Source organism: Balearica regulorum, chromosome 1 (assembly GCF_011004875.1).
Source record: "Balearica regulorum gibbericeps isolate bBalReg1 chromosome 1, bBalReg1.pri, whole genome shotgun sequence".
NCBI lineage: Eukaryota > Metazoa > Chordata > Aves > Gruiformes > Gruidae > Balearica > Balearica regulorum.
The window spans coordinates 203,757,191-203,779,184 of record NC_046184.1 but is presented as its reverse complement, the minus strand read 5'-3'; the positions used below and the strand labels follow the sequence as shown (position 1 = coordinate 203,779,184).

The window sequence follows — 21,994 nt, the reverse complement described above, 5'->3', positions numbered from 1 at the left end:
AACAGACATCTGCAGAGAGCTCTGCAAACCCATAAGCAGCAAATGGGCTCAGGGAGGTGCTTTGTTTGCCGTGCAAAACTAAGGAAAAACGCATTCATATACCAGGTTGTGGGGTTTTTCGGGTTTGTGTGGGCTGTTTTTTGTTTTTTGTTTTTTTTTTTTTTAAAAAGCACCCTGTTATTTACAAAAGCACAGAGAGGATGGAAGGCCGCCTGACAGCCAGGCGCCGTGCCTTGGCACGCAGTCCGGCAGCAGTGTCCCTGAAGAGGCGGGCAGACACGGAGGGTTCCCAGCAGCGGAGCAAAGCGCCCACAGCTAGCTTCCACCAAAGATCTCCGAAGCCAAGCCGGGCCCGGACTGTTTTGAAGGCTCCCCCGCCGTCGCCTCAGCCGTTGGTCACCGCCCCCTCAGCCGCTCCCCTGCCCTCCCCTCAGCCGCGGCCCCGCCCCGTTGCGAAGGAAGCAGCGTCTCCGGTTGCTACGATGGTGGCGGCGTGGCCGGGCCGCGCTGAGGAGCGGGACGGCGCCCGGCACTGACTGCGGCGCTCTGGTGTAGGGGCGGCGGGTCCGAGGCGCTGAATGGAGCCCAGCGGGAAGGGCGGCGTGGCGGCGTGGGGGCAAAACCTCCCCGGTGGCCTCCAGGGCTGCGCGAGGGGGAGGCAATGTGCTGCTGTGTATCCTTCCGCGTATCCGGCCGTGGGGCGAGGGGCTGGGTTGGACTCTGGAAGCGGGTGGCGGAGCGGAGCGGTCCCTGAGGGCGGCCTTGAGGCGGCCTGCCTTGGGCATGCGCTCCCGGCAGAGAGGCGGGCAGACGGGGTGGCAGGGGTCCTCCCCCGCCCTGTGAAGGGGCGAGTGGGGCCGCGGGACGCCGTGAGGGGCCCCTGTGGGGCAGGGGTGGCGGCGGCGGCGGCGGCGTCGTGGCCTGTGTCCCCGTCAGCGGTCTCCTCAGAGTCGGCTCGAAATAAAGCTTGTACATTGTGTTTTTTTTTTTAAACTGGTGTAGAAAACTTGACTTCTCGGGCAACTTTGGCGTTTTCTTCTTCGTTTTCCCTCTTAGAAGTACTGCCATTCGGTTCCATCCGAACTTGGGGATCCATATTTTCTTGAATTTAAGTAATAAATACTGACACAAGGTCTAAGCTGTGTCTGTACAGTGCTATTTAAATCAATGAAGTGAGGCAGGACTGATCTTGCACTGTGGAGAGCTTTTATCTGGTGGTATTAACAAATTTCAGTGTAAACAACTAATTCTTTAGATTGGGGGGGGGGGGGGGGCTGTTTTGTTTCTCTGTGATAAATGTTTCCATGTGTTAGAGATTTAGATAATAACAGGAAGATGTATCTTCAAATAGACATAATAAAGGTGAGGTTTCTCATTTGCTGATACCAGGAAAGATGAGTGCAAATCCTCTATCAAAATCACTAAACAGTAAAATGCAATTCCATTTTTTCTGAATAAAGTTAGGTATGATCATAATATACATTTATGGGACGAACTGTTGTGTAGTTAGTCAAAAGACATATCAGCGTTTTGTATCTCATGGATAAAGTTTTCCCTTTCCTAAAAAGATACGTAAAGTAAATCACACAGGATTTTAATCTTTTAATGAGCTGTTTGATACAGTTTCCATTGTCCTTAACACAATGCTAGGGACAGAGCTTTAACATTTCATTTTGAACAGGATTTAGAAGAAGAACGTCGGGCATTGAAAGAAGATCAAAAAATATGTCGGAGTAGGGCACAGAAATATTTAATAGAGACAAACAGAAGAAGGAGGTAAGTAACTAGGGTTCCTTTGGTGAGAGATTGTGAAAAAAAAAAGGAGTTATTTGCACCTGCACATTGTTAAATAGCCTCACTGCTTTGTTCTAGAGGAATCTAGGCTGAAAAGTTTGACCAATCCAGTTTCTTGCTATAGGACAAATAAAATACAAAAAGAACAATATTCTGAGTTACTACTTTTTGGAAACTCACTGTAGTCACCTCTTACTGTATAAAGTAAAGGTAAGTAGTGCTTTCATTTCAAGGATCTGCATTTCTAGTAGTATTCTGGTTTTTATTAGCTTCAGTGGATGTGTGAAAAATACATTAGCTGTACCATACAGGTCAGCAGGCAGGCAGTTGTCATTGCCTTCTGAGGTGTGTGCTTTTCCATCTGCATAGCCTCCCCTACGTGGTGGGGCTTTGTGCTCCCACTTCACAATAAACACAACGCAAAGTCTTTCTAGTCCAGGATTTTATTTATAATAAAGTTATTCTGCATTGAAATTCTAAACAGAGCTTTGAGTATTCTGCCTTTCTGCATACATGACAATGCAAAGTCATGAAATACTCAATTCAGTTAATATGAGTTAACATTCATCCCCACAGTTCCCGTATCAGATGATTGCTGTTGTACAATGTTTACTTATTGAAATGTGTTGATAACTCATAAGAGGGGCTGTGGATATTGTTTATAATGCCATTTTAGCTTGACAGTATGTGCTGTCAGTGTATGTTTTGAAATGTAAAGACAAATGGAAGAGGAAGTATAATCACCTGGGAGTGATTAAAGACAGTGTGTGACCCACAACCTTTGCAGATAATGAACTGTGTCTCAGCTGAAAGATTAAATACCTTATTTAGTTTTTGGGAACAGTACCACTGTAACACTATGCCTCTCAGATGAACACTGTTTATTGTATTTCTGGTCTTGAAAAATTATACTCCAATGTAAAAGCAAATACCAGACAGCCTGCATATTTATGATAGATGGGTATAGTTAAACTAATACTCTTTGACACATAAATACATTTCCATATGAATTTCATTGCAGCCTTAAACTCAGTATCAATCCAAGTTACTCAGGTGAGCCACTTAAAAATTTAGGTATGATATTCATAAACCAGAATTGTTTCCATTTGTGATAATTGAGAATGGCATAACGATAAGCATCATAAGCAGTTCAAATGATAGTCTGTGGTGACACATCTTCCCCTAACTGCTGAAAAGGAGTTAGTTGTCTAATGTTGGAAAGGTAGCAAGTGCATACGGTATTAATAAGCTGTGAAATAAAATTCAAAATTAAGTGTCATTACATATATGGAGGAAAGTAATTTGGAAAGAAAAAGTTCCTTGAAATTGAATATCTTTTTCCTGACAATTATGCAGTTAGGAAGTGATTTATCTTCTAATGGATCAGCCATCAGGTCATGTCTCAAATCTGTGTATAAGCCAAGATCCATTACCTTTGTAACGCACATAAAGGTGTTAGCTGTGATGGTTTCTCAAGGGTAGCATGACTTAAGCTCCATGTTTCCACATAGCAGCACCCTAAATTTTCCCTGACAGGGCTTACAGGCATGTATCAGAAGTTACTCTTGTTTTATAATTTCAAAACTGAAATTGTTTCTCTTGTATTTTTCTCTTTCAACATATGGAGAGTAGACACAAGTGCACTGTGAAGTATAACAGTCTGTTTTCTACTTCTAACCACACAGAATGGTTGAGGTTGGAAGGAACATCTCAAGGTCATCTGGTCCAACCCCCCTGCTCAAGCAGGGCCCTAGAGCTCATTGCCCAGGACCACATCCACATGGCTCAAGTATCTCCAAGAATGGAGACTTCACAACCTCTCTGGGCAACCTGTGCCAGTGCTCGGTGACTCTCACAGTAAAAAAAAAAAAAAGTGTTACCTGATGTTCAGAAGGAACCTCCTGTGTTTCAATTTGTGCCTGTTGCCTCTGGTCCTCGTACTGGGCACCACTGAAAAGAGCCTGGCTCCATTCTCTTTTCACCCTCCCTTCAGGTATTAATAATAAGATCATTAATAAGATCCCCCATGAGCCTTCTCTTCTCCAAGCTGAACAATCCCAACTTTCTCAGCGTTTCCTCATGGGAGAGATGCTCCAGTCCTTTCGTCATCGTGGTCCTTTGTCAGATGCTCTCCAGTTTGTCTCTCCTGTACTGAGGAGCCCAGAACTGGACACAGTTCTCCAGGTGTGGCCTCACCAGTGCTGAGCAGAGGGGAAGGATCACCTCCTTCAACCTGCTGGCAGTGCTTTGCCTAACACAGCCCAGGAGAGCATTTGCTTTTTTTGCAGCAAGGGCCCACTGCTGGCTCATGTTCAACCTGGTGTCCAGCAGGACCCCCAGGTCTCTCTGCAAGGCTGCTTTCCAGTGGGGTGGCCCCCAGTATATGTTGGTGCACGGGGTTGTTCCTCCCCAGGTGCAGGACTTGGTACTTCTTACTGAATTTCATGAGGTTCCTGTCACCCTGTTTCTCCAGCCTGTTGAGGGCCCTCTGGATGGCAGCAGGACCCTCTAACGTATCAGCCACTCCTTCTGGTTTTGTGTCATCTGCAGACTTACTGAGGGTACACTCTGCCCCGTGATCCATGATCATCAATGAAGATGTTAAATAGGACTGGGCCCAGTATTGGCCCCTGGGGTACACCACTAGTTACTGGCCTCCAACCTGACTTCATGTCACTAACCACCCTCTGGGCCCAGCCATTCAGCCGGTTTTCAGTCCACCTTCCTGTCTGCTCATCCAGCCTGTACGTCACAGCTTGTCTATGAGGAACTCATGGGAGACAGAATCAGTGGCCTTAGTGAAATCCACTGATATCCACTGCTCTCCCTTCACCTACCAGGCCAGTCATTTCTTTGAAAAAGTTTATCAAGTTGGTCAAACGTGACCAAATTTAATGTCAACTTTAAATTTATAAAGCCTCTGATGAAAAGTAATAGCAGTGAGTTTCCTTTAGCAAATAGATCTAGAGAAGATATATCAGAGCTTCTGCTCTATTCTCAATCTTGTGTTCATTCTCTTTGTGTTGCATTGTGGAGGAAAACTTTTCAGTGGGGTTTTTTGGTGGTTTGTTTTTTTTTTTTGAAGAACCACCACCAGCCTACCTTTAAATAAGGTTATACCAAGGCTGAGTCTAAGTCTGAGTGCCCAGCTAATGAGAACTATGTATGCAGAGAGCTGGCAGATTGAGGTCTTCTGTTTTCCACCTTTTCTAAATGTACTTGTAATGAAATTTTACCTGACAGTGTTGTATTGATCTGTTTTCAATACCTCTAAAATGCAGTAGCTTCAGCATTAAAAATACTCAACTTCTGACAAGATGTGGTCAGTTAATTGGTTTATTGGAAAGAGACAAAAACATTACTTGTGCAGAAAAGAGCAAGTATAGCTTTGGAAAGCAAAGCCGCCAGAACTTAAGTCAAAGATCTTTTTCAAAGTGAATACTTGGAGGAACTCATATTCCTAACCTATCTGATGCCATTAGTTTCTTTGCATCTCTTGTACTGACCGAGCTCCTTGGTTTTCTGTTAACAGCAGTGCTTCAACATAGTGAACGAACTGCCTACTGATTATTTTTACAGAAGTTGCCCTAGTATCAAGAAAGTAACTCCTTTATTGTCTCACTAATAGATGAAGTTGCAATTTCAAGATCAGCTTAAGAATTAAATATGCTCTGGGGCAGTAGCTGACAGATATTTTGTTTAAATAACAGTATTCTGGAAAGAAGAGCTACTGACTAAACACATCCTTGATGTAAATTAATAGGATATCATATTTTGTGTTTATATACTGCAGTACTTTTTAAATACTAGCTGCTGATTTGCTGGGGACTGCAGCCATCCCACTGTTACTGCTGAATGCAAAATGTGTATCTCATTTTACTGGGACGTTACTGGCTGCAGGTAGTCGGTTCATTCTGGAAATGCAATTGTTTATGTGCATTTTTAAATAAACCTTACAGTCAGCTATCTTGGTTTAGTGTTTTGAATTACCTTGAAATCTGAATAGCTAATCCATCTGTTGTAATTGAGGATGGAAATGTTTTCCCAGCTTATATCAGTTTCTAATCTATTCCCATTACTGCTGGTTTTTTTTCCAAAATATTTTATTTTCAACATATGCACAAGCTTTGTGCTCCACCTACTGGCTGATTGTCATTGATTATTTAATAAAAGCTCTTTAAATTATTCATCAGTGTTGTTGATGCAGAGTAAAAAGCAGTCTAGTGCCAGAAATGGTAGAAAAATGTTAGCACTTGGTAAACAGAGAGGGTGAAGTGTTTAGTATTGCTTTCTACATCTGAATGAAATTGTGAGAAGTAGTGGTCACTGTAACCATGTAGACCTGTAATCCAGTATTGCCATTTCCGGTAATGGGCCACAGGATTGTGCTGAATTTGCGAGGCCTCAGGACAGATGCTTGCCAAGCTTGCTCTCTCTGAACTTTTCTTGACCTGCACACAGCTTTGTTTTGCTTGATTTAGCTGTAACAGCAATTTCTCTAATTGACCAGGTGTTTGTGCCTAATTTATTTTGCCTTTGTTTATATTTTTATGGTATGACCATAGTTTTATATAGATAGCAGTAACAAGCAGTTATTCTATGTAGAATGAGATATTTATGACTCTAATGTAATGATGTAGTGTAGGGAAATACAGTCCTGGTATGATAACAGATGCCTTGAGAACTGGAGGTGCTGGATGTGGCGTAGAGGAGTACAGGCATGGGATGATAAGAGATGGCGCACAGGCTTGGCACTGAAGACTCCATGGCTATAAACAACTCACCGATAGTTGATTAGAGAAATGCAGACCTAAATCTGACAAAACTGGCTTTAGAGATAACAGAGAACAAAGAAATAGTATGTAATATTTGTAAAAGGCACCATGTATGGAATATTTTTCACATTGTGGGAAAGCATCGGAGATGGAAGGCTGCTGTATAGAGTCCTACATGACGAATTGCAGAAGCTGCTGAAGGAGATGAACTGAGTCAGTTTGCAGAGGTAAAAGCCACCCAGCTGGCTTTAGACATTGCTGAACGAGAAAAATGGCTGATGCTTTACCTCTGTACTGACTCATGAATGGTGACAAATGCCCTGTGGGGGTGGTTACAGCAGTGGAAGCAAAGCAACTGGCAGCACAGAGGCAAACCCATCTGCACTGCCCCATTGTGGCAAGATATTGCTGCCCAGCTAGAGAAGCTGGTTGTGAAAGCACATCATGTAGATGTTCACATACCCAAGAGTCGGGCCACTGAGGAACATCAAAACAACAAGCAGGTGGATCAGGCTGCTCAGATTGAAGCAGTTGGACTCAGCTGGATCTGGACTGGCAATATAGAGGTGAAATATTTGTAGCTCAATGGGCCCATGACACCTCAGGCCATCAAGGAAGAAATGCAACATATAGATGAGGTCATGATCGAAGGGTGGACTTGACCATGGATGCTATTTCACAGGTTATACACGAATGCAAACCATACGCTGCGATCAAGCAAGCCCAGCAGTTGGTTAAACCCTCTCTGGTATGGAGGACAATGGCTGAAATATAAATATGGGGAGGCCTGGCAGGTTGATTATATCACACTCCCACAAACCCACCAAGGCAAGCGCCGTGTACTTACAATGGGGGAAGCAACCACTGGATGGCTAGAAACATATCCTGTGCCCCATGCCACTGCCTGGAACACTGTCCTGGGTCTTGAAAAGCAAGTCCTGTGGCAACATAGCACCCCAGAAAGAATTGAGTCAGATAACAGGACTCATTTCTGGAACAACTTCCTAGACAGCTGCGCCAAAGAGCATGGCATTGAGTGGGTGTATCACATCCCCTACCATGCACCAGCCTCCAGGAAAATTGAACGATACAATGGACTGCTAAAGACTACACTGAGAGCAGTAAGTGGTGGGACCTCAGACATTGGGATACACGTGTAGCAAAGGCCACCTGGTTAGGCAACACTAGAGGATCTACCAATCGAGCTGGCCCTGCCCAATCAAACCTTTTACGTACTGTAGAAGGGGATAAAGTGTCTGTTGTGCACATAAAGAATATGTTGGGGAAGATAGTCTGGGTTACTCCTGCCTCAGGCAAAGGCAAACCCATCCATGGGATTGCTTTTGCTCAAGGACCTGGGTGTACTTGGTGGGTAACGTGGAAAGATGGGGCAGATCCATGTAATACCTCAAGGGGATTTGATTTTGGGTGAGAATAGCCCGTGATTTACATTGTATGATGCTGATTGCTACATAATATTGCATGTCATCACTACAATGATTGCTATATGCCGTAACAAAAGTATTAGACTAAGAATCACCTAGAGTAATGAAGAATGAACTTTGATGAAACTGAGCAAGGTGATGAAACCAGAACTGGCTTCAGCAACAAGTGCCCAGTAATGTCCTCGAAAGTGACATCTTCAGCCCGCAGACTGTGAGCATGGACCACGCCAGGTACATCAGCTATGAGCTTGAAATGCAGCCTGCAGCTATCCAATGTGACACACCATCTCCCCTGCCCTGAGACTGTTAGGATAGATGGATCCCAAAAGTCATGGACTAAATGAACTCAACAGACATTTCAGAGGGATGGCCCATAGACTAAGGGAATGATATCAGTGTGTACATATCAAAAGACAGGCAAAGTGATGGTGATTAGTTGGAATGTATTGGGAAGTACAGGACCTGGACATGACATAGATGGTATGGAATAAAGGGTGGATACTGTCCTGATTTTGGCTGAGAGACAGTCAATTTTCTTTCTAGTAGCCGATACAGTGTGAGAATAATGTTGATAACACACTGATGGTTTTAGTTGTTGCTAGGTAGTTGTAGTGTCTACGCTAAGTAAAGGATTTTTCAGCTTCTCAAGCCCTGCCAGGTGCACAAGAAGGTGGAGAGCACAGACAGGACAGCTGGCCCAGGCTGGCCACAGGGATATTCCCCACTATATAACGTCATGGTCCATATATAACTGGGGAGGCTAGCTGGGAGGCAGATTCGCTGCTTGGAAACAGACTGGGCATGGGATTGTTTTATTTTCCTTTCTCATGCGGTGAGTAATTGCATTCATGCATCACTGTTATTATCAGTATTATTATTATTCTCTTCCTTTGTTATCCTAATAAACTGTCTATCTCAACCCAGGAGTTGTTTTTTCATTCTCCTCCCCATCCCCTTGGTGAGGGAGGAGTAAGTGAGCAGCTGCGTGGTGCTTAGTTACCAGCTGGTGTTAAACCGTGACACATATGCACTGTATATATTCCTTTTTTCAGTTTCATCCAAGGTAGTAGTAAGCATTTAGTCCACCTGGGAATGGAGCATCCATCACTTCGCTGTGAAGATAATTTAATAAAATTAACCAGGAAATAGTTCCACCATCTGGTCATACTGTTTTTAACATAAAAATGCTTTCCACATAATGTCTGTATATGTGAAACTGCTAAATATTTTAAGTTTCATATTCCAAATTCACTATAAACATTTTGGCAGCCATTTCAAAAATTGCTGCACTGCTGGGTTGTTTATAGTAGACAGAAAAACCGGGTTAAAAAAACACCGGTCAGGAAATTCTTCTGCTAACTCTCCATCTTTAAGCCATAGTCTTTTGCCAATGTTACATCTGTGATATGAACCTAAGCTGGTGGCTTAAGGAGACTGCATGAACAAACATTTGCTTTAACTGTTTTTCTGTAAGATGTCAATGTGCATTTGTAAAATTATTTATTTTACATAATGCACCTGGGTGTCACAATTTACATTCTGTGAGGTCAAGAAGTTAATGATGCAGGGTTCAATGAATATCTTTAATGCATTTCCTTACATTTAAAATAAGATCCTTTTTCTCCTTCATGTCTTAATCCAAACCAAATAGCGATCGTGATGAGCTGTGGTGAAAAAGACCTTTTGCATCAGCATTTGGACTTGCCCATTTCCAGCTATATGGAACAACAGTCTTTTTTTTTATGCCAGTTATTAGGAATGTGGAAGAGTGCAGCTAAATCATACTCCAAAATAGTTTAAAAAATGAATAAATAAAGACTTGGTCAGAATTTACTCTTTCCTTTTTGGAGCTATACACTGGAATTACTCCAGGTGCAAAGTTGTAGAATTTCCCACATGTCTGAATTTAACAACTACAGTTCAACTAAAGGCCTTCTTGAGCAGCTTCTAGGAGTATTAAGGGGATCAAGAAGAATGCGTTTAAAGTACTTACCAGGATAAGCAAGTCTGTTTCCTCTGTTGTGATTTTCCTATTTCTTTAGGCAGGATAAAGATGTAAAATATTGCAGATTTCTGTATCAGATTTTAACGTGAGTGAAATACAGGAATACTGAAAGTTGACAGTGAAGTCTAGTTCTACTTTTTTAGTTCTAACTTCTGGATTGTATGAACAATTAAAGTTCCTGTGAAATTTTAACCAAATTGCAGTAAGACATTTTACGTGGATAGAGTTCTCTGCAGATTTTTTCTATTTTTTGATAACTGCTTGTCTGGCTTCACCTTACGCTTCAAGTGAAGCCATTCCTGCTTGCTGACAAACTGAAGTTTGCAAATGAAATTTGCAGTGTTGGGGTCATATTTTAATTTGTTTCTCTTTGCATAAGTCAGTCTTCTGTCTTGTCCTTCATTTGAAGTTGTAGAGTTTTGTAACTTCATCTCTAGAAGAAGAGTTACCTTGAATTGTAGAAATTCACCTGGATTTTTGAACATGTAACTATTAAGTGTCATTTGTAATAAACAGGTTGTTAAAATAAACCATAAGCTACCATCTGTATACATTACAGGATGTAGTCTCAGCAGTTCTTGTGATCCAAGACAATTGTGAGAAATACTGCTCCTGAGAGATCTTGGGAACGTACTTCCAAAGTAGGAGCAGTAATTCCTTATGGTCTTCACTGGCATTTTTATTTTTTTACCTTGGAGAACATTAATCCAGAGTGCTACATACATTAGCAAAAGCAGTGGATCCTTTTGTACATTTTGTCTCTCTTCTTGCTTTTGGCTTTTCATATGCTTCACCACTGTCCTTCTTGAGATTAACATTGGTAGTACTGGAGGTGTAGTATTGAAGAAAGGAAGATCAGATGTAACACAACTTCCAGTTTCCCCTTATGTTATGAGGAGGAGTTTTAAGGTACACTCATAATGATGGCAGGAATGCAAGTACATACATAGTCTTTGTGATTTAAGGTTTGAATAGCTGCAAGGAATCTATTTGCAGTGTATTTCCACTTTACCAAAATAGTATCTATTTTGTCTTCAGTTTCTATTAATGAACTGTAATAATTTGTCCATAAAATTGGGAAGTCCTCAGTCATTAGTTTCAGTACGTTTTGTCAACCATGCATATATGAATTTCCAAAATAGTCGACTTTCCTTATCTCTCTGTCTGCTATGCTTTGGCCTCCAAGTAGATTAAAGTGGATATTCCTGTAAAAGCGTGTACTTGGGAATTAATTGGCAGTTTTCCTATTTTTTTACTATTATGCAATTACAAACTTCAGACTTTCTAAAAAAAAAATATTTCAAATTATTTTTCTGTTTGTTTTCATAGGTGATCAGTCAGCACTTTGGAGGGATACTAGGGAGGGTCAAGTTGAATATTTCAATTTTAACTTTTTCCCTGAAAAGCAAAGGGAAGAATAATTAAAATAACTTGAGTTTAGGAGTAGCTCTGTTAAGTAGCAGCTTTGCTCCATTAAGCAAGATCTGTGAAGCAACTACAAGTCATTAAAGTTATGGGAATGTATCTTATTGTCATGAGAGAAACAAAGAGCATGTGGCTAAACATTACTACCTTTCTTACCACTAACGCTGGCTAGGAATGGGACCCTACTTAGTGTACTAGTGACCTGTCCGATCATGTTTCTAACACACAGAGAACTCTAAAGATGGGAAGCTCCCAGCTGTAGTGATCCTTGCATGTCAGCCTTTAGAAGTTTCACTTGAAGAGTATTACTTTTACAGTATTACTGTATTTAAACCTGACTTGCCTGCATAGGCACTGGTGCCAATAAATTTGCTGGGTGTATTCCACTCAAGGAGCTACTTTGTCAGTAAGAGCTGATGATTTTGTCAGCAGGAATAAAAATTCCAGATAGCTTCACCAAGCTTGTGCCTACCAAAGGAAAGCTTTGTCATGATGGTTGGTTTTGATTAGAGCCTGCTTTGCTTTTCAGCCAGTACAAGGACACGTTTAACATATTTGATATTAATAACTGATTCTGTCAATCATAGTTTCATGTTACTGGCTTTATCCCATTTTGTGCTACTAATCTGATTGTCTGTCAGGAAGCTTCTCAACAACTAGAAGTCGATACTAACTCTTACATATTTATAGGTAAAAGCTGTAGTTCCTCTGTGTTATTTCTGTATAACAACTTTTAAACTGCTACTATTTCCCCGACAGTTCATGAAAGGCATGCGCGCACACACAGCATTTGCAGTTCACCTTCCTGTTTATCCTGTTTATCTGTGATGATACATTTTCGTGGTAATGTGAAGACTGTGGCGAAAGTCACATTGGTGACAAGAACTAGATGAGTCTGCATGTTAATTCATGTATAAGAAAGAATCAAATCTCTGGTTGAGTCTAAAAAATAAAAAGATTATGGTGTGTCTCTTCTTCATCACCTGCTATCCCATTTACATTCAGACAAACCATAAAAATCCAGCTGTGCCGAAGTTTATAGCATTTAATTTATGGACAAGCAAGCTTTCATACTAAAATTGCAAATTGATAAGCAAGTAAAAGTTACTAATATTTTGGTAAATGTAATTAGAAAACATAGGGATCATCTAATTTTGCTTCTTAAATACAGAGCCTTTGAAGAAAGACGGAAGCAAGAAGAAGAAAAAGAACAAAGACTTAGAGAACAAGTTCTGCAGCAGAGGAAAATTAAACTTCAGGAAGCAACTGATAAGTTCCAGCATGCTCATGTGACTTTTCCTCAGAACAAGCAAATAGGTTTGTAAATTAAAATTTAACCATTATTCCCAATACAAGTATTTTTCTATCAATAGAATATAAGGCAAACAACAATTAACTTCATTCTAATTAATTTAATTCATTAGCATAAGCAAAACATAACTGACAAGAAGCTCAGATCAGATACATATGACAAAAGTGGTTAGAGGAAATTAAAAAACAAAAACACCAACAAAACTATGTTTTTTTCCTAAAAATTGTATTGTAAGATATTGCATTATATTCTGGTCACAGTAAGTACATCACCTCCCTGGGATATTCTGGCTTTCTGGGTTTTCCCCACTTTTTCACTGCTTATTGCTCATAATACTGTGCTTTCACAGCTGGGTGTAAAGTGTTACAAGGCCACGGGAAGTTACTAGGATGGTATAATGATTCCCTCTTTGAACCCATGAATATGAAATATTCAAGAATATGCATTTTGTTTATGATTAAGTAAAAGCAGTCCTAGCATATATTAATGTATTACATAACTTTTGCTGAATTAGTCAGCTTTTTAAGCTGTTCTCTCACTGCTGGGAAGTAATGATCACTTAAACTCAGTTTCTGCTCTCTTGGAATCAGTGCAGATTGGCAGGAGTTTTTAACAGCATCAGCCAAGTCTGATTTCCAGTCAACTTTCCAGTGTTGAAACTCTTAAGATATGGTATATTACTTAGGTATTCTTTAACAGATTTACTCTCCCAACTGCAATTGTGCCAACTGTGAGGTAATGTCTCTGACTTCAAGATCAAATGTCAGATTAAAATAACAAAATAGAACAGTACTGGTTTAGGGCTTCTTCATAACTCTACTGACTACCCAGACTGTGTAGCAATATAATGAATCACATTTTTTTTTCTTGGTTTTCCTTTATAGAAATTCTGCCTCTGCCACTTTCTACCCTACTTTTGCTTACTTGAAAGAGGCAACACCTTATGCCTGTCCGGACTCTTTCTTTCTCCACTGATTGAAATAATAAGTCACAATCTGGCCTCTCTAAAATATCTGCAAGCCACAAGTTTGGCTTAGTGCATTAGCAGAATAATCATGATGTAAAAACAAAGTTAGCACTCGATTTTTTAACCACCTACTTTTTCAACAGTGCAGTCTGAAAACAAATAGCAAAACTGTTGAATACATGTGTTACTGTAAACACTTAAATAGACTGGGGGTTTGTTTCAGAGGAAAGAGAGGTGCTCCAGCATGTCTAATGATGCTAAACTACTCAGTTCATTGTAACAGTCTGGATTTAGGCTTCCAAACTTAAGAAACTTAACCAAACCATTTATGGTAAAATATTCTAAATTTTAAAATATTTTCTCCATTTTGTTTTTTTTACTCTAATCCCTCTAGTCCAGACAAAAGCAGCTTTTCAGTTAGAAGAAGCTATTGAACAAATTAAAGGGTCAGTTTTAACACCAGGACTGTGTTTGCCCAGGAGAAACAAAACCAACTTCAGGTAAGCATTTCTGTTTACTCCGATGATAAAAGGAAATAAATTGTTTAATGTATGCAATAAACATAAGAAAATTGCTCTTTAAGAAATTTTAGGCCATTTCTCTAGTGGCAAAGAAAGCATTTCTGCGAACTGTTCCAATGAAACATTATGAAACATCCTTGAGTTGTTTGTGTCCATTTGGTAAAACAGCAGAGGAGATGACACAAACCTTTTCCCTTCAGCAGTATTCTGGGAATAGTCGGGGCTAACCCAGTCCCCGTTCAGTTATAGCCTCACTCAGACTGCCATGGTCATCAAACCATCTGCTGTTCTATGAAGTATAAAGTATTCTGTCTAGATGGTTTCTTATTCTCAAGCAGATTTTTTTCTTTTTGGCATTCAAGGATAGTTTAGTTTGTATATCCGTCCAATGGTCTTATCTTCTTTCCAGCTGTCATTCCTTTAAAATTCCCATCACCTATAAGTATCTTGAGCATCCTGATAACAATTTCACTTGCAATTTCACTTTATATCGCATACAATTTGAATTGCATACTTTTCACTCTATCCAAGCACTTTTTCTATGATACCTTGACTTATCACAGGATGTTTATTCATGCATAGTTTATCTGCTGTATTCGATACTCCTTCCTGATTATCCCCTTTGTAATCTCTCATTTCTTTAACATTTCAGTTAAAGGTTTTATTTTTGTTGTTGCTGCTTTTGTTATTACTATTATTATAATTATTTTCTGCATGCTTTAAATTGTGCAGACGTTCAGAATAGAGATGAATTCTGTCTAAAAAGGGTCTCCCTACTTTTGAGCTTCAGTGTGTTCTTCATTGTGACATTAATATTCAGTTTGATTACATTTCTACTGCTGATTACAACATGTTTGCAGGTGATAAACTGGGCAATTGAGAAAATATTTCATACCTCTGAGAGCTAAAAAGTCATGCTATCTGCCGGTCAACGTGCATATAGTCTTACAGCAGCTAGACTGGATTGACATAATAAAGGAGGATTGCAGCCATAAAAACAAACAAAAAATCTACCTGGAAATAGAAGTTGAAATTATAGCAAAAAAAAGTAGATGTTTCTGAACCCTGTCTCAAGGTGCCTAATCGTTTGTCTCATTTCTGTCATAGGCTCGATTAAGAACAGCAGCTCAGTGCCTCTTTCCCCTGCATTTATAATTTGTTTTTTTATTTTTCATCCTTCTTCAAACTGCTGCTTGTGCCTCAAGGTCTCAGAGCTTGCTTTCAGGACATCTTCAAACCACTTCCTTAATTTCTCACAGTATAACATTGCCTTCACTCCATATTATATTTGTATAATTTAAAAAATTCACTGCCCTGTACTAATGATGATGTATTCTTTTCCTGGTTTTCATTTTTATAACCTGATTTCCTAAGGAAATTAAATTTATACGTTCATTTTCTTTTACAGTTTGTGGTACCCTAGTAAGCACATTTGAGAGAGCACTAAGAATCTTAAAGATAATTATATTTTACAAGTTTGAAATTGACAATTGAGTAAGGAAGAAATTAATCAAACAAGTGACCCCAGCATGAAAAAGGCTTAAAAGTTGTGATGTAGAGAATATTGGTAATAAGGGGAAAAGAATGACGTTATTGCAGTACAGGCTTGTGTATAGGGGCAAGGTATACAAATTAATGTGAAATAAAACTCTGCTTCTTCTAATGCTAACAATTTGTCATTCTTCCTTGTGACAAAAATACTCTATGCATTTCTGTCTGCATCTCACACAATCCCTTAATAAGCACTGAGACACAAACTGAACGCATGCTATGCAGCATAGATTCTTCTGGTCTGCTGCAGAAGATGTTAGTGCAGGGTTGTTCCTGTTAGTTTTGGTCTGGGAGCCATAGTTTGTGTGAGTCATAAAAGTGGGATTTCTGTGTTTTCAAACTTGGTTCCAAAAACGCAAGCAAGCCCCATGGCAAGCACAGGAGCCTGCCAATTAATAGCTAATAGCTGACAACCTGGTAGTAGTTATATTTCCAGAAGACTAAAGTTTGATTGACCTGGTGGGTTTTGGGGTGTGGGTTATTTGTGTTTTGTTTTTTGTTTTTAATGACTACCTTTCTTACTGATTAAAGCTACTTGTTTCTTGTGTTTGTCATCCTTGATATCTATGTAGTTCTTGCTTCTTGTTTTTGAGGCTTGGTTCCTATTCCTAGTGATCTTATTCAGCCTTGTTCCAGTTCTGTCTGCTTTTTACTCTTGAACATATCTTGTTACACACTCCCCACCTTCCTAGTCTGTGATTGCACCATTTTCCTTGTTATTTGGCTTACATGCCTCTTGGCTTCTTTAATTCCTGGGTGGCAACCAGCCTCATGGTTCTTGCCAATTCTCATCCTGTAGAAACCGGTGGTTTCCTCTGTCTTAATTTGGGCTCATCCTGACCACAGTACCCAGCTACACTAGCTACTCCAAGATATTTTTTTCTCAGGTAGCAAATACAAATTCTTTAATGTACCACATTGCTGACATCACACGTCATCAGTAGAGTTGGGCTCTCTAGATACTACAAAGCATTCTTGCTATTTGAAGTAAGGGAATATCTGACAGCATCAGTACATAGTTATCCTCTATATAAGCCAATCTTATGGAAAAATAAAGGCCATTTTCTTGTTCTTAAAAAAAAAAAAAAAAAAACCAACAAACAAACCAAAACCTTCCATGTTCCATTTCTGTAAATGACCAAACCATTGGCTGACATTTTCCAGATTAACTCAGCCTGAGGCAGTCACCCAACAACCCAATCAGAAAAATCTGTCATTTATAAATAACAGAAGAGAAGGTTTAAAATGGAAAGTGTTGGATGGGTTTAGATAGTACTGACAGCACCACCTGTAGTTACATATAGTACAGCTATCCTTCATTTGCCAGGCATTTATTCATGAAGTGTACTTTTGGAAAGAAACATGTTTAAATGTGTACAGTTGACGCATAGAAATAAGCCAAAGTAATAAGTTATTTGCTTGCATCAAGAACCACAGATGGCACTTCATCCTCATCAGCATCTAGAAACGGTTCTTTCCATCAGAAGCAGATTTCAGCAATGGTTGGCTGGGATAAAACAATACACGAGAGCAGTAAAACAAATATGGATAGTAACCAACTTCTCTTCCAGAAAAATCTGAAAGAAATGCAACAACTCCTTGAAAAACAGCATCTCAGCAACTTGGAGGTATGACATTTTTGTGTGATTCATTAAATGATGCTTTTTAAATGTAATAGCAAGTTTCCTGAATGTGATAAAAATAAAAGGTCTGTTAAGTGCATTGAGCCTTACCAATAGATTATTTATAGTAAAATTATACGTATTTTTCAATAAGAAGGCAGAGATCTTTAAAAATGTTTGAAAGAATATTTTCACAAATTCCTTAAAAGATATCTGTCGTGTTGTCTTTCTGTGAACATAAGATTTGTATGTCAGAGTTGTTTGCTCTGAAGTAGCTAGCCATTAGTCTATCCCAGGAGTCTTGTGCTAGCTCCAAACTTAGATTGGTGGCTTGCAATTTGCACTTAAGTTTCTGCTTTGATGATTGGTACAGCTGAGCACAAAATGCTGTAGCAGTGTAATTATGGTAGGTCACATGTTGGGGGTTTTTTTTGTTTCTTGGGGTTTTTTCCCTATGTGGTGATTTCTTACGGATTGACTTCAAGTCTCTTGAGATCCTTTTTTGTCATCTTCGGAATAGATGCAGATGTTCCAGTAACAAGCCCATTAACTTTCTGCCTAAACTAATTTTTGGACCCAAAATCAGTTTCAAAAGTCACCTCAGAAACAGTGAAAATCAAGAAGAACTGAGCCTCAAAATGATTTCTTATAACTGCACTTTAAAGTGATTTTAGGTCTGTCAGTGTTGTCTTTGATTTTGGAAACATTATCTTCAGTATTATATTTTTTGGAAAAAAGAGGACATAATTTTGGTCTCATTCTTTTATTTTATAATATTTTCTACTGGTATCTGGACTTGTGTCTGAAATGACCTTGACACTATGATGCAGCGTCCCTTTATATTGGTGATGGCTAGAAGCATGGGATCATTGGTGGCAATGGCTTTTCCTTGTAATATACATGTATGGATAACTTCTGAAAGATTGTATACAGTTCCAATATATTTCAAGTTCTTTGATATTGAGTTCGGGCACATTCATCTCTGTCTGTACCTACTTTGTTCTGATGGGTATTCATGAGAATCTTGATCAGCCAATGGCTATCACAGAAAATCTCACTCAGCTGGAGTAAATTTCAAACAGGTTGAGAAGACAGAAAGTACAGTTGGTACTGGCAAGGTTGTTGATTAGCATTCATTCTTATTTACAAGCATAAAAGAAGGAAGAGCAAATAGCAATTTATAGAAGAGAGCTGATAAAACTGAAAGCTAGATAACTGCTTTCAAATGAAATACAAAAAGGTCTAAGCTTTTTTTTTTTTTTCTTTTTAAATACCACATTGTGTATTTCATTGGTGTAGTGTTTGCAAATCCTTCCCTAAATGAAGATGCTAAATTTGGCAGTAGCAGCATTAGGACATCTTAGAATTAAGGAAAAAAATGCAATCTTTTTGAGAAAGATGTATAAAAATATTCTTCTTAATATATTGTAAGACAACTATATTGTAGTGTATTTTATCAAAAACAATTAGCACATTCTGACTGAATTCTAGGGAAAAACTGCCATGACTCATGCATGATTTTTTACTTGTAGTTTTTTCTAAATGTTAGCATCAGCTTTGGACACTGCATATAAGAATTTGTGTTTACAAATTAATGTATTTTTGAAAATGCTTTGGTCCTTTGCTTTTTTTTCCAGAATGTATTGTTTTGCTACCGCTAGGGGTTGCTCAGCTTCTTCCCTCTGATAAAAGTTTCAAATGGTAAATATTTATACTTCAAACATTTGGACTTTCTTTCTCAAATTTGCATGCTTTGGACTCTGATTAGAAAAATAGTAAAGAAAGCTATTGTCATTGGTCTAAGGCCTGAGTTTTGGAAGTTTAATACTTGGACTGTGGTGGGCATTGTGACTTGCTGTGATGTCAAATAGTTTTATAATACTCTTACTAATAAAATGTATAATTTATAATTCTTTATAATACTCTTATTGACATCAGTAGGCTTCAGTACTCTTGTTACTGTCTGTTGTCCAAAGTCATTTCAACAGCGCTTGCCTTTCTGAAACTAACGTCAAAGTATTTCACTGTGCACATGCTTTGCAATCTAACCATCCATTGAGATCCTTTGACCTCTCTTTGCTTCTGTTTTTACAGGCCCAGCAGGATTATAAAGATTCTTAAAATTCTTTTTCTTTCCTACAGGGCAATGAAGTTCTATGTAGACCCTTACCAGTAGATTTGGTGTGTTCCCTGCTTTCTACCCCTAAAAATTTGTATAGTTTCAGCAGTAAGCCAAGGTTTTTAGTGACTCTTCTACCATTCTTCAAAATTATTTTGCTTAAAATATTGAGAGCAGTAGATTTTATTTTGTGCAACAGTTACATCTGAGTCAGTACATCAAATTGTTATATGTCCATAAGTATGTTCCATTTTGAAGAAATTAATATTTTTAACTTCATTCACAATCAAAGGTTTTGTTGAACATTCCTTTCCTGGTTTTGTTGCAGGCAGAAATAAAATCTTTAGGGTGGAGCTGGTAGCACGGTCTTTAGCTAAAGCCACATGCAGCTTTTCACCAAAAGACATTACTCCAAAGTGCTTATCATTTTTCCAAATGTTAACTGTTTATGTTGAAATTTTCCATTTCTGGCACCTGCCTTGAACTGGATAATTTAGAAAATTTCCATTAAAATGGCTCAACTGTGACAAGGAATAGTATTATTCAGATATCTTTTGTCTTTTTCTTTTCATCACCTCTGTAATTTGGTGGCCATACAAAATTGTTTTGGTCAGTAGAATATTTTTATGCTCTTCCAGAGAGATATATTATGCTTGAATTAAACTGTTTGATTGATGTAACATTTTACCTCTGTTATTTCACTTTTTAAACAAAATACTTGGAAGTAAGAGCTAATTCACAGACAAAATAAGTATAGATCACAACATGGAGATTGTATTTTCCTCTCCTTCCTTTATATGACCATAATTAGGTTATTCAAATGGTATCTGTGAAATCCAAATTTAAGTCCCTTTCTGACTGATTTGAAGCAGGAATTTTGTCTTGGCTCTCCTTTTTTTTCCAAGCATATTTTGCAGCCATTGAAGTACTCAGTATCAATCTTTCTATGGATATTGTTCCTCTTGGCTTAAAATACTTTAATATTTATTGAAATAGGGACTGGAAGACAGGTATTATTTCTCAGAAATTGCAACACAAACCATGAGGTCAGAGGGTTATTCTTATCTCTAATACAATAAAATTTTGTATCCTATTATACTTTGTGTGTGTTTATATATGTTACATATAGAATTAAATAAGTGTCTGAGAAATAATGAATATTATTTATGTTCCACTGAATGAAAGCAGTAGATGCTGCAAACACAGGGTGTGGACGTTGCCTTACTTGCATGAGTTGACCTGTATGACGGTTAGCTGTTTGTGTTACTATGCTTTTGTGGTTGGACTGTGTCTATGAAATGGAGGTGTTTCAGGTAATTGATGGAGAAACTGAATTTGTTTCCAATTGCATTTGTAGTATGACTGGAAGGAGTTAAACAAGGGTTCCTTCTTCAAGGTGTATTGTGTCAGTCTAACTCTTCCAAGGCATTCACCAGACCAGCATGGAAAAAAAGGAGTGTCTGTGTACAGAGTCTCTCCAAGTGTCAAGAACTTGCAGAATGCTCAGGGCTTGTTAGTGGGAAGACAGACTCTTAAGGGGAGGGTGAGGATAAACCAGCATTGGAACTGAGGTCAGACTTGAATTTGAAGAGACCATTCAAAGACTTGAAATAGGTTTCTATGGTCACCTTAAATCTAGAAAAGCTGGCTGGTTTTTTACTTATAACTGTGAATGTTAACATCTTTTATGTTGATCATTTAAATTATATGAGAAACTCGAGTGATTTCTGTACTCATTTTCCTTTTGGCAAAATCGGGGGGGGGGGGGGTGTAGTTTTTATTGGCTTTCAACCAATATTGCAACACTGTCTTCCACGTTATTTCAATAATCCAAAATTTGCATTTGCTATAAAGGCAAATTGAAATATATCTCCAGACTAAATTATTTTGCCCAAATGCTCACACTTGTTTTGATTGTGTATTTCTCAAGAGTATTTTTTGCGTAAAATAGTGGTTTATTCCATGCCTGTGCTGTATAAAATGACCTTACAATCTTCATATCTGACACGATGGATGTTCAGTCATTTGAAGAGTGCCTTGCCTCAATTCAAAGCCCTGCTTTAACAGGTGATAATGTAGGATTGAAGCTGAAACAGCATTTTCAGTACAAAAGAGTTTGTTTCACAGGTAGATAAATATATTAATAAGACTTTACTTGTGGAGAAGTTTGGATTGTTATACATACAGCAGAGCTCACAAACCAGAGAAACAGGGAAAATGAGAACTGTTATCTAATATGTACCTGCTCCTCCTTTACAAGCATATACTTTTTCATAAGAATTGCCCTACATATCAACATTACTCCATTTTTGGTTTTACGTTCATATACCTATATCCACATATATATATAAAATATATATATAGCTATGCACTAAATTATTTCTACCATACTTCACAGTTATTTTTGAAGTTATTTGTTTTACTGTTCATAAATGTGGCTAAAGGAGAGGAACAGAGG

The 21,994-nt window shown here is 38.8% G+C and overlaps 1 protein-coding gene across 3 annotated transcripts in view; it reads left to right on the top strand.

Annotated features, from left to right (window-relative positions):
* The first annotated feature begins 463 nt into the window (after positions 1-463).
* The window catches only part of CEP126 (centrosomal protein 126), a 37,687-nt gene continuing 16,156 nt past the window's right edge, over positions 464-21,994 (top strand). The window contains exons 1-5 of one of the 3 annotated variants that reach the window (XM_075742320.1): positions 464-673; positions 1,651-1,776; positions 12,616-12,761; positions 14,118-14,223; positions 17,225-17,423. In XM_075742320.1, the coding sequence (XP_075598435.1) occupies positions 579-673; positions 1,651-1,776; positions 12,616-12,761; positions 14,118-14,223; positions 17,225-17,423 (672 nt within the window). In that variant the 5' untranslated portion in view covers positions 464-578. Of the gene's footprint in view, positions 686-1,650; positions 1,777-12,615; positions 12,762-14,114; positions 14,224-17,224; positions 17,424-21,994 lie in introns of those variants that run through there. The other 2 variants (XM_075742321.1, XM_075742322.1) reach the window with 2 other exon arrangements.